Source organism: Microtus oregoni, unplaced genomic scaffold (genome assembly GCF_018167655.1).
Source record: "Microtus oregoni isolate MIOR12 unplaced genomic scaffold, Mior012 000010F_ref0000083, whole genome shotgun sequence".
Classification (NCBI taxonomy): domain Eukaryota; kingdom Metazoa; phylum Chordata; class Mammalia; order Rodentia; family Cricetidae; genus Microtus; species Microtus oregoni.
Genome location: NW_024543069.1, coordinates 43,777,243 through 43,789,926, shown reverse-complemented (window position 1 = coordinate 43,789,926; position 12,684 = coordinate 43,777,243). Strand labels below are relative to the sequence as shown.

The 12,684-nt window shown below is 46.7% G+C and overlaps 1 protein-coding gene across 1 annotated transcript in view; it reads left to right on the top strand.

Annotated features, from left to right (window-relative positions):
* Nucleotides 1-12,684, top strand: part of Slc7a14 (solute carrier family 7 member 14) — a 110,865-nt gene that overhangs the window by 86,365 nt on the left and 11,816 nt on the right. The window contains exon 7 of the mRNA XM_041659057.1: nt 1,195-2,072. Within this exon, the coding sequence (XP_041514991.1) occupies nt 1,195-2,072 (878 nt within the window). The remainder of the gene's footprint in view (nt 1-1,194; nt 2,073-12,684) is intronic.

Below are 12,684 nucleotides of genomic sequence, written 5' to 3'. Positions count from 1 at the left end.
GGCCAGAAGGGGGTGTCAGATCCCCCGGAACTGGAGTTAGCGATGGCTGTGAGCCGCCATGTGGGTGCTGAGAACTGAGCCAAGGTCCAATGCCAGAGCAGCCAGAGTCTTCACAGCCGAGTCATCCCTCCAGGTCTGACCCTCAGACTCTTCCGAGTAGCAAGCTTTGAAAGTTTCAGCATTTTCAGTAGCCATGAAGTGGTCTGTCTTTCACTGAGAAAATGGGATTTGCCCCACTGTGGGAGGTGAAGCAGATCTCAGAGGTGTCAAGAGAACACGCTCAGGGGCTTTATTGCTGCCACCAGCTTTCACTTCCAGATCTGTTTCCTCTGCCCGTTCCCTGAGTTCACAGCAGGTTGGAGCAGCTGAATTGGGATGCTGGGTAGATGGAGAGAGGGACTGATGGGTAATGGTGTGACAGCTGACGGCCTCACACACCCATAAGCTTTCCTTGCCATAAAAAACAAAAACAAAAAAATTAAGAGGAGCGATGCTGTGGGCCTGGCACATTCAACGGTTCCATGTGGTCCGTAGGGGAGAAATAATGGAGGATAAGAGGAGACAGGGCCAGGAGAGAGGGGGCAGAGGAGCCTCTTTAAGGCTCCCAGGGCCTGTAGCAGAAGGGACCATATTCTAACCACTCTTGGGCCTGTCTATGAGCATCTTAACTGGCATACTGTTTTACCAACTCGATCCCTGAACTCTTGTTGCAGGGCACTGTGTCTCAGGTTTGAAAACTTGGGGTGTCTTTTAAAGTATAGTTGACTGGACATCACCTCCAAAAACTCTGAGGTAGTAGGGCTGGTGAGAATATTCCTTCCCAGCAAGCAGTGGTCATGCTACAGATTGACAGGTCCCCAGCTTCCATGGGCTTCCGTGTGGATTTGTGACAGGGCCCCAAGAATCAATCAACCTTCCTGTCACATAGTGAATAGGACTCCTGGGTTTGGGGTTTTTTAAGGCTTCAAATCAAGGAATTAAAGTGAATTCTCTAATGATATCCCAAGAGCCAAATGTTGGGAGCGGGGCAGTAGATAAGTTAACCGGAAGGGCAGAGCCAGAAAGAGCCAACCACACCAAGCTGTTGGCATTGCAGCTCAAAAATACTGGTGTGTTGGAATCAGTCACCATGGGCAATGAGATTCCTCCATGGGCAGTGTGACTCCTAACCCTCTGTTTGCCTCCTCCACCCAGGTTCCTGGCTCACGTGAGCTCCTACACAGAGACGCCAGTGGTAGCTTGCATTGTGTCAGGGTTCCTGGCCGCTCTCCTCTCACTGCTGGTCAGTCTGAGGGACCTGATAGAGATGATGTCCATTGGCACACTCCTCGCCTACACCTTGGTCTCTGTCTGTGTCTTGCTCCTACGATACCAACCCGAGAGTGATATCGATGGTTTTGTCAAGTTCCTGTCTGAGGAGCACACCAAGAAGAAGGAAGGCATCCTGGCTGACTGTGAGAAGGAAACCTGCTCCCCTGTGAGTGAAGGGGAGGAGTTCTCCAGCACTGCCACCAACACCTGTGGGGCCAAGAACCTGCCATCTTTGGGGGACAATGAGATGCTCATAGGGAAATCAGATAAGTCCACCTACAACGTAAGCCACCCCAACTACGGCACTGTGGACATGACCACGGGCATAGAAGCCGATGAGTCAGAAAACATCTATCTCATCAAGCTGAAGAAGCTGATTGGACCCCGATACTACACGATGAGAATCCGGCTGGGCCTTCCAGGCAAAATGGACCGGCCCACAGCAGCAACAGGGCACACGGTGACCATCTGTGTACTCCTGCTCTTCATCCTCATGTTCATCTTCTGCTCATTCATCATCTTTGGCTCCAACTACATCTCGGGCCGGAGCTGGTGGGCCATCCTTCTGGTTGTTCTAATGGTGCTGCTGATCAGTGCGCTGGTGTTTGTAATCCTGCAGCAGCCAGAAAACCCCAAGAAGCTGCCGTACATGGCCCCCTGCCTGCCCTTTGTGCCTGCCTTCGCCATGCTGGTGAATATCTATCTCATGCTAAAGCTCTCCACCATCACATGGATCCGGTTTGCGGTCTGGTGCTTTGTGGGTAAGCAATGTCCTCCGGAGCCTTGGGCATCCCCTTTATAAGGTCTTGAACAGGCTTATCCCAACATTATCCTAACTGGATGGGACACCTCTATTCTGAGAGAAATCTGGTTGGTTCTATAGACCCATGCTTTCTTCATTGGTCAATAAAGCCAGTTGCCCCTATTCTGCCTGATACGCTCTTGGTCACTGGTTCTAGAAGAATAATGCTTATCAATCCATGACTTCATTCAATACCTAACTATTGAAAGTTCTTGTGTGAGCATAAGTAGTACCAGAAAAGGGTTGGTTAAAATGAATACCCATTTTTTTTTAAGGAGTAAAAGTACCAGAGGGAAATATGATGGGGTGTGAGGGGAGGTTGGCTGGAATCCTCTTAGACACTAAAAATTATGATAAATTATAAAAGAATTCATTGTTCTTAATTTGGCCAAATTAAACTAGTCAGTCACAGTCTAATTTTTTTTTAAAGAAACAGAGCCTGAACCACATGTGGATTGGGACATTGTTTTTCAGACACAGTTTTATCATGACACCACTTCACATCTCTCAGATCATCTGGCTTTTGTACATATTCAAGATTTTTCCCCGAGGCCCTCGTGTTACCCTATGAAATGTCAGTGGGAGGTGCCCACTGCACCTTCATCCTTGCTGACCTTCATCCGTCCTTGATGAGCGAGCTAACTCTGCTAGAGCCTCTGCCTACACCTCTCCTGGTATAAACCCCCACTGCTCTCAAACTCACCTCCACTGACTTGGAGAAGCCCCATCCTTTCACAAGAATTCTAATCTGACTTTGTGGTCAATTGAATTGCACTTTGGTTCCATGTTGGTCGTATCTGACTATTCCCAGTGTTATGTGGCAGCTGGGCATGGGTCAGTATGACTTGAGAGGGGCACCTCAGCAAATTTTAAGGTTCATTTGTCACTGTAGTTAAGTCTGTGGTGGCCCAGGGGGTCTCCTCCAGAGCTTTGCGGAGCAGGAGAGTCATACTCTTGGCATTTCCTGCCTAAAGCAAGAGGACAAACAACCAAGGGTCAGTTCATCAGGTTGACGAGAGACACTCGCATTGACTAGCAGCCTGTTTGCTACTTGAGGCCAGGGCACGCGGGCGTCCAACGTGCGCCTAGAACAAAGAGCCTGTGGGACGAGCTCAAGGAATGTTTCTTAAACGACTGTGAAGTACTTTTCCAGAGAGAAAAAAGTGAGAATGGCCAGAAAGCACTTGGAGGAAATAGGGCATGTGTGGGGCCTGACGGGAAGACTTCAGGAAAAGGAGGTGGGAAAAGCGGCAACCAAAAGGAAGGGCAAGTTTCTCCCAGAGAGTCCCATTCTCCGAGCCACAGTGTGTCTTCCCGAAACATTCTTTCCTGGCCTTTCTATAGCTTATTTCTTTGTTAAGCTTTAGTGGGTTTTCTTGAGAGAACCCCACTGACTCATCAAGATTTTCCCCATTTATTAACAAGATCGCATCTCTCTTTACCACGTTTCCAAGGGAGACTGCTCCGGACAGAAGTGATGGAAGAGGGAAAAGGATTTTAGTTATGTGGTTGACAAGTGAATGGGGCATAGATAGCAATACATGTAGACAGGTTCATTGGACAGGAAAGCTAGAAGGGCTTCTGCATCCAGAGCAGGGTCAGGGCCACAGCCAGGTGCCCACCCCATGAGTCAAGGCACAGATAGCTTCAGGGACTATTTATGTGAGCTTTCTATAATGCTTTATGGTCCTACTCTTTCACATTTAAAAATGAATAAACCCCAATGTGGGAATCCTGTGATTTCACAAATGCTTTTGCTTGGAAAAAAGCTATAGATGATTTTTTTTCTTAATTTAAAAAATAAAACATAGTAAAGAAAAAAAACATTGATTCTTATATACAAACCTATGATTCATAGAAAAAAATTACCAACAACAAATATAGCACTATTTACAAGTTATTGTGAGAGATTTGCCTCACTTTTATTTTTTTGTTGTTGTTTTGGGGGGGGGGTTGTTTTTGTTTTTGTTTTTTAATACAACACTGTTCAGCCAATAGCTTAGGCGTCTTCCTCGCCAGCTCTTCTATCTTAAATTACCCCGTTTTTATCAGTCTATGCATCACCACGATTGCCTCGCCTTTCAGTCCTCATGGCACTCTCCACTGCATAGTTGAAGAAATGGTGGCTCCTGCTTACAGACACATAACCAAAATCTAGCAGAGCCAAGGTCAGAACTCTAGGAGGATGGTTGCAGAGTCCTTCATCCGGGCCAGGACACGGCTTGGTGGTAGAATGCTTGCCTAGAAAATACAAGAATCTTGGGTTGATCCCTAGCACCCCAAACAAACCCTGAGCTTCTTAGAGACCTCCACCACAGCCACTATGCTAAACATACAGTCTGTCACCACCTCTGTCCTTCTTGGTGTGATGCAGAAGTAAATAAAAACTCCAAACGTCAGATAGCACCAAAGTTAGCAGGAGAGTGGACTCCTGACCCAGTGCCCACACTTCAGTTCTGGGCTCTTATCTTCCCCACCACCACTCTCTGAGAAACGTTCTTTTTTTTTTTATTATATACAATATTCTGGTGACCTCTTTACAGATGGTTGTGAGCCACCATGTGGTTGCTGGGAATTGAACTCAGGACCTCTGGAAGAACAGTCAGTGCTCTTAACCACTGAGCCATCTCTCCAGCCCCATGAGAAACGTTATTTGATCTGAATGTTTGGTGGGGCTAAAACCCGGCAGTGGGCCTGTGCTCCTAGGCATATTGTCTCTGTGCAGGGCCCCTGGCCAGGGCTAACGGTCTGCTGGAGCTATTTTGAATTCTTGATAATTTCTGAGCAAGAGACCCCATGTTTTCCCTTTGCACAGAGACTGAGACTTATAACCAACTCTATAACACAACCGTGGTTCTTATGGCACCTAACAGTGCCAGGTTCAAAGGCGATCCCTGCCCCAGCCTTGACCTATAAATTTAAAAATTCCCCCAACTGCATTGAGCTTTATTCGTTAGTTCGCACATGGATCATTCTGTCATCTTTGAGCTGTGGCTGCTGGGGGCCCAAATGAGAAAATGGTGGAGAAAGTAACAAATCCTTATCTCCTGTTTTTCTTCTAAAGCCCTGAAGGGCTCATTGTCCTCCAACTTGGCCGGTTTGCCTATCACTGGGCAGACCACACCCTGTTCGTCCCCACCTCAGGCCACCCCACTCGTTTTCGTTATCCGGCAGCGGAAAACTCCCTGGGAGCCTTTTGCAACCTTGCTGATAGCGCAGCCCACAAACTCCCTCAAGAAGCTGCTTCTCACTGACCTTGCAGGAAGTCACACTGCAAAGTGGGCCGGCTGACGTCTATGCCCAACAAGCACCCAGAGCCGGTGCACAGCCCACCAGCCACGTTGGGGATTGCTAACTCTTCCGGGCATCATCTGCCTGCTGATTCCATAGCATGACTTTTGAAGGCAGTTAGATTATCAAATTTTATCCAGAACAAAGACTGCCGGTTCTGGCTACAGATCAGAATATTCCGGGTTACTTCTGGAACATTCTAAACACAGCCCCCCCCCCCCATAACGCTATGCTTCAGCTGATCTGGGTGGTCAAGCATAGAGTATTATTTTAGAGCTCTGCCAAGGACTTTTTAATGTGCAGTCATGTTCTCAATAATTTATAATCTTCTAAATCAGTACTTCTCACGGTGTCATCAAAAACCAACAGTTTAGGACCTAACAAGCCCTCCCCATAATTCTAATTCATGCTCAAATCTGAGAGCTACTGTTCTAGAGAGAAGACATCCTCAAGCAGTGGAGGTAATTTAATTACAAAACGTATTTTTCAAAAGCAAAATTTTTATGTAAGAGTATATCCATCCCATAGCCCCGAATCGGCTTATAAAAAATATTTATGACCTTACACAATTACGATAAGTACCCTCCTCTGACTTTCTGAGGCATCCAGATATCGGCTGTTCCTTCAGCTTATACAATGTAACTTTCCTGGGGAGAACGGGAGAGATATTTTTAAACAAAGTTTCTTACGAAATCAGCTGCTTCTTAACAAAATGTCCACGGTTAAAGCTGAGTCATAGCGGGATGCTGTTCTGGGATTCATTCTTTTCTCAAGCCTTCCCTAAGCGAATCTTAATCAGAGGATTTCTGGAACGGTGTTTTGCTGAGCTTTGACCCCCAAAAGAACATCACTCGGGGAGAAATGAAGCCCAAGCCCCACAAGGTTTTCCTGCACACGCTTCCTTCCCATTAGACAAGAGGAATGAGACGAGCAAAAAATGTTCGTCAGGCCCAACAAAGTGGATCCCAGCCATGTTCAGTGCCTCTCCTCTGAGTGAACTCAGGCTGGTGGGAGCATCTTCGGGGGTTTGACACAGGAACTATGAAAGTACCAAAGTGAGAACATGACTAGGTGGGACTCCAGGGTCTCAGGCCTATTGTCCCCAGAGAGCTCATATTAAGAATTATCAGGGGAGGGGAAAGGTTTAAAAAAAAAAAAAGGCAGGCTGGTGGTAGTGGTGCACACCTTTAATCCCAGCACTCAGGAGGCAGAGGCAGGTGGATCTCTGTGAATTTGAGGCCAGCCTGGTCTACAGAGGGAGTACCAGGACAGCTAGGACTTTACAGAGAAACCCTGTTCATAAGACAAAAACAAAAAAACAATCAGGTAGCCTACCTTGCTGGTACCTTCACCATGAGAACAGCCATAGGAAAATGAAATTTTATCTTAAGATTCAGAGAACAAACTGGACTTGGGTTTTGGACAATGGCTTCATATGTTTTATGCCAGTATATAAACATTCTTTTCTTCCTTGCATTTGTGTGTTTTGGTTTGTGTTTGCTTGTTGAGGCAAGGTTTCTTATAATACAAAACTGGCCTCAGATTCCCCTGGAGGCACCAGAATAACCTTGAACTCCTGATCTTCCTTTCCCAATCTCCTTAGCCCTGGAATTCCAGGCGTGCTGAATCACCACACTCGGTTTATGCAGTAGTAGCAACCACACTGGGGCTTTGTGCATGTTAGGCAAGCATTCTACCAACTGACTTCACCCCCAGTCCCAAAAATGTAAATATTATAAAGAGAAAACATCCACCTTTCTGATCTTTGCCTGAGCTGACATTTAAAATACTATTCAAAAATAATAGGAAACAACAATTGTGAAGGAAAAACGTGGAAGGAAAGGGGGCTAAGATATCCAAGTGCCTGACAGCGTGTCCCAAATAATCAATCTGAGTGACATGCTTTGTGGGGGCCACACTCAGGAGAGCGAGAAGCAGGTCTCTCAGGCCTCCCAGGGATGGCGGCAAGCAGCAGCAGCAGCAGCAGCGGTGTATATGTATGAAGTATGAAGAGAGAACTTGCCACAGGCCCTGTACCTACAGGCAGGGGTACGGCTCTGGACACAGGAAGGCATGGGAAGAAGGGGCAGGGAAACCCAGGAGCTTTGCCAGAATCAGTCTAAAGGATGGAAGGAAAGGGAACTGTGGAAGAGGCGAAGGTCTGGAGCCAGTGTGTGTGGTGCATATGGAGCTCCACGTCACAAATGTGAGCATTTGGCTTCTGCTTTTCAACACTGTCGGTGAAATCTACCCACACTGGGACGTGCAGACTGTGGCTTGCGGTTGTCATACTGTGACTGCTGACCGGCCTTCCACCGTGTCACTACGCCACGGTGCAGACTCCATTCTGATGACCATGCAGGTTGTTTCCACCTGTTCCTGATAAAACAGTCTGCTGTGGCTATTCCTTTCCGTGTCTTTGGTGAGCAATAAACACCTTTTTCTTGAGTCCCTGTGTGATGCGGGACTACTGGTTCATGTTAGATTTCTCTCTTACTGAATCAGCTGTCACAGCCATCACTTGGCTCAGATGAAGACAGGGTCCCCAGCCCCACCCTACAGAGAAACACAGAGCATAGTCATTTGGCTCCACAGGGCATGAGCCCCTCCCGTCAAGCGGCTCTTCCTGGCACACCACATCAAACAAACCTCACTGTTATTACAACCGACAGGGTTCATGGCGGTATGTAAAAGATAATCAGGAAGAGGAGGACTCGGTGGGGGTTGTGGTGGGTGGGGTGGACACCTCCCCATTACCATCCAGCCTCCACTCCTGCATTGGCAAATGTCTGTTTTGGAAAGCTGATCCCAGAGTAGTCCAAATAAAAAGCCTCTGGGGCATAACAGAGTACCTCAGCTATCAACTGCAGGCAGGGCTTCCTGCTGGAAAGTGCAGCCCAGGAGGGGGCTGCTCCACCCAGCTGAGGTCAGGTGACCCACCTCCTTTCAGCCCAGGCACCAAGCTACGGGCAGAGGACAAGGAGCTCCCTTGGAACTCTAGAGTTTGCGCCTGTTGCATCGGCAATCTGCTGTTCTTATTTGTCACCCAGTCTCCTCTGGGGGTGAGTCTCCTTCCAGCCCCGCCCCCGTAGGCTACCCGGCTGCCTCCCCAGTACCTCACCCAGGCCTTTCTCTTGAAGGTTTGGAGCCAAGTGCTTGGCTTGCCCAGGGTGGATCCGCATAAATTGGTCAGTGTTTAGTTAGCTGGTGCATGGACACCCCCTTAGCATCCGGAGGCAAGTTCAACAGAGTCACTTCCCTGGAGACTTGTAGGTGGGACAGGAACAGCCGTCACCTTCCATCCAGACAGTGAGTTTCCGGACAGTGAGTTTCAGGCATGTTTCATTGGCTTGTTGGTTGTAACACGCTTTCTCTGTGTAGCTTTGGAGCCTGTTCTGGAACTCACTCTGTAGACCAAACTGGCCTTGAACTCACAGAGATCTGCCTGCCTCTACCTCCCGAGTGCTGGGATTAAAGACATGCGCCACCACTGCCCAGCTGTTGTGTAGTTCTTCATATTTGCGAATAGCTTTAAGATCACAAAGTATTTTTTTAAAATGATGCTCGGGGTTTTTTCTTAAATATTTATCTTTTATTTGTAAGGATGCCTTCCTGCCTGTGTGACTGTGCACCATGTGTGTGCAGTGCCCACAAAGCAAGGTGTCAGATCCTCTAGGACTGGAAATACAGATGGTTGTGAGGCACCATGTGGTTGCTGGGAATTGAACGCAGGTCCTTTGGAAGAGCGGTCAGTGCTTTGAACCACTGAACCACCTCACAAAGTATATAAAGAAATCCCATTCATTTGCTGTAGGCCTGAGTTTTCATCTTGTCTGAAGTAGTCCCCAGTATGTTCTGCCCCAGGGAGCTTCCATTTGGAAAAGGAACCAAATCCTTCCCTTCAGTGTCCCTGTCAAGGGGTGTACGGCCAATACCTTGTGTTGTATTGTTCACCTTGCACCTGTTGCTGAAATGCCACTAGACCCAAGGGCCCACTACCAACTAGTCCCTGCTCTATCCACACCAGACACCCCACCAGGACCCACTAACTGAGAAAGCATCTTCAGTCTGGCAGCAGAGTTTCCAGGACCCTGTTACTGCGACAACACGGTCTCTCTTCTGCTCTTCTTATCACAGCCGGCGTTAGGTAATTAATGACAGATATAATACATGCCATTGGAAATCAATAAGTCACACCCAGCGTTAGGTAATTAACGATAGATGCAATACATATCATTGGAAATCAATAAGTCACACCCAGCGTTAGGTAATTAATGATAGATATAATACGTGTCATTGGAAATCAATAAGTCAAAGTGTATAAGAAGCAGTAGAATCAAATATTCAAAGAAAACAAAATGTCATGTTTACTCACTAGCAACCTTATTCCATATATACACACATCCATAACTTAAATCTAGGTTCTGCATATGAGAGAAAACACATTATGTTTGTCATTCTAGGTTGGCTTATTCATTTAATGCAATAATTTCCAGTTGCACCCAGTTTCTTTCAAACACGATTTCATTTTTTCACCATCTCATGAAAAATATGTAGATTGCCACATTTTCTTTATCTGTTCGTTTCCTGGTGGACCCCTCTTGATGGTCCATCCCCTAGCTATTGTGACCACTACGGCTATAAACACGTATTCTCACGTATCTCTATAGTATATGACTTGGAATCCTTTGGGTATGAACCTAGGAATGGAACAGCTGGGTTGTATGATAATTCTATTTTCAGTTTGTTGAGAGCCTCCATACTGACTTCCGTAATGGTCATACACATTCACACTCCCACGTCCTCACAGGCTCCAGCTGTCCACTGTTTTCCTGATGATGGCCATTCTGACTGGGATGAAATGGAAACCTCAAAGTAGCTTGCATTTTTCCAGTGTTTCCATGCTGAACTAGGCTATTGAACACTTCTCAAAGTGTTGGCTCTTTGTCGTGCCTCTTTTGAAAGCTGTCTGCTCAGTTCACTGGTGTATTTGTTGATGGATTGTCTGGTGGTCTGGGTGCATGCTTTAGTGATTCTTTTACCTTAGAGCTAACCCTTGTCTGGTGTGTAGCCAGCAAAGACTACATTTGGTACACGTGCTTTACTTTTAAGCTTGGTTCCACTTTTGGCTTGTGCCAATAACCAAACCCACCCTCAAAGGAAAAACTTGGCTATTTACAAAGTTTTACAAGAGAATAACGATGTCAGTTTATTATACCAGTTTTACGCCAGAATATGATCCAGCGCACGCCTATGTGTCTGTGTGTGTATCTGTGTGTCTCTGTGTGTGTCTGTGTGTGTGTCAGTTTGTTAACATTCCTAAGTGAAAATGCCCCCAAACTACTTAAAACAAGGATGGCATCTTTAGAATAAATGAGTGGTCTAATATAATGGAGAAATTTTACTGAGAAATTTTTAATACTGCTGTATAGTAGTTAATATTTTTAAAATATTACTATTCTAATGATGCATATTGAAATATTTACAAACTACCTAGGGTAGGAAGGATTTGCTCCAATGTAACCTGGGGAAGGCAGAGTGGCACAGGGGCTGGATAAGTACAACATTATCCTTCGCACTTCTGTGTGTTTCCGGAATACTTCAGAACAGACAGCTCAAACTTTCTGAGATGTGGCTCAGTGGTAGAGCACTTGCCTAGCGTGTTCAGAGTCCTAGATTCCACTCCCAGGACCACAAAATAATACTAATCATGTTCAAGAATGCAAAATTGCCTCCCACTGTTATCTGCCTCATCTGTGCGTCCAGAATTTCTTCTGGTAAAAGGAAGCAGACATAGTAGGCAAACTCCTGGAGCCAGGAGAAATCTAGAAGGGTTGCTGTGGACAGCAGTGTGTGCGTGCATGTGTGTGTGTGTGTGTGTGTGTGTGTGTGTGCACCCGCGCGCATCATGTGTGTGTGCTGTGGGTGTCTGTCTGTTTCTCTCTGTCTGTGTTCTGTGTGTCTGTCTGTGTTTGTGTCTCTGTGCCTGTGTGTATGTGTCTGTGTGTCTCTGTGTTTGTCTGTGTCCCTGTGTCTGTGTGTACATATGAGGGGTGCATGTGGAGGCCAAAAGTTGACATCTTGTGTCTTCCTTGTTTATTCTCTACCTTAACTTTTATTATTTTATTTTTATTTGATACAGACACTCTCACTAAACCTAGAGCTCACCAGCTTGGCTAAGCTGCAGGGATTGACCTGTGTCCACCTCTCTAGCACTGGGATTACAGGCATGTACCACTGCAGTGGCGTTCATATGGGTACAAAGGATCCAAATTTAGGTCTTCATGTTTGCGCGCCACTTTACCAGTTTACCCAGATGTTAAGTATTTTCTTTGAATGAACCTCTCTGCCGATGCAAATAATCCCAATCAAAGCAAATCAGACGGAATTAAACGATGTCCATGTTTAATGGAGTGCTCCTGGGTGGCCCCGGGAAAACATGGAGGGGGAAAAGAGAAAAGGGAAGATCATGCAAAACCCAGAGACCACAGGTTCATTCTCTGGGGGGGGGGGGACAGTTTAAATAGCCTGTGGGAGTGGTCTTGACCTTCCCTGGGGAGGGGTTACGGTTTGGCGGGCTTTCTCAGAGGTAAATTTTGGACTGAGGCAACTCTCAGGGGAGGGAGCTTATGCCAGGAACTGGGGTGAAGCCCCAAGCCAAACAATCCAGACTTTTTGGATAAAGGGGTGCCAGCCCCTCAACCAAACATTTTAAACTCCTTGGATAAAGGGGTGCCGGCTCAAGTCTGGCTACTTCCTGCAGGCATGGGACAGTGTGGGAGAGGGGAGCATTGGGAGTTGGTGGGCTCATGCTCAGCGAGAGATGTGACTGGAGCAGCATCTGGTTTACTGTCATCCTGGAGTCCTCAGGCAGCTGTTTCTTGAGGAAGATGAGAAGGCAGGTGGTTAGGAGAAAAAAATATATTGTTATTATTGGCCCTATGAATGGGACTAGCCATGGGAAGTCATAACTGCCAGAAAGTATGGGACAGAGAAGTGCCCTGGTTGTACAGATGAGGCTCAGGTATATAAGTGAGACAAGAGCAGATAAAACCAGATTTTAGTTGTAGGTGCCCTTGATCCAGGAGAGTTGATACCAATGGTGAAGTCCCAGGAGCTAGTGCAGGTGTTGGCATTGTCTGGAGAGCACTTTGTGAGTTGGTCTTGGCCCAGGCAGCAGGAGTGACCTATAAAATATGCTTAAAATGGGTGGGATTAAAATATGCTCTGGAGACTGCTGGTTTTTACCAGACCAGATTTCTTGATAAAGCAGCAGAACG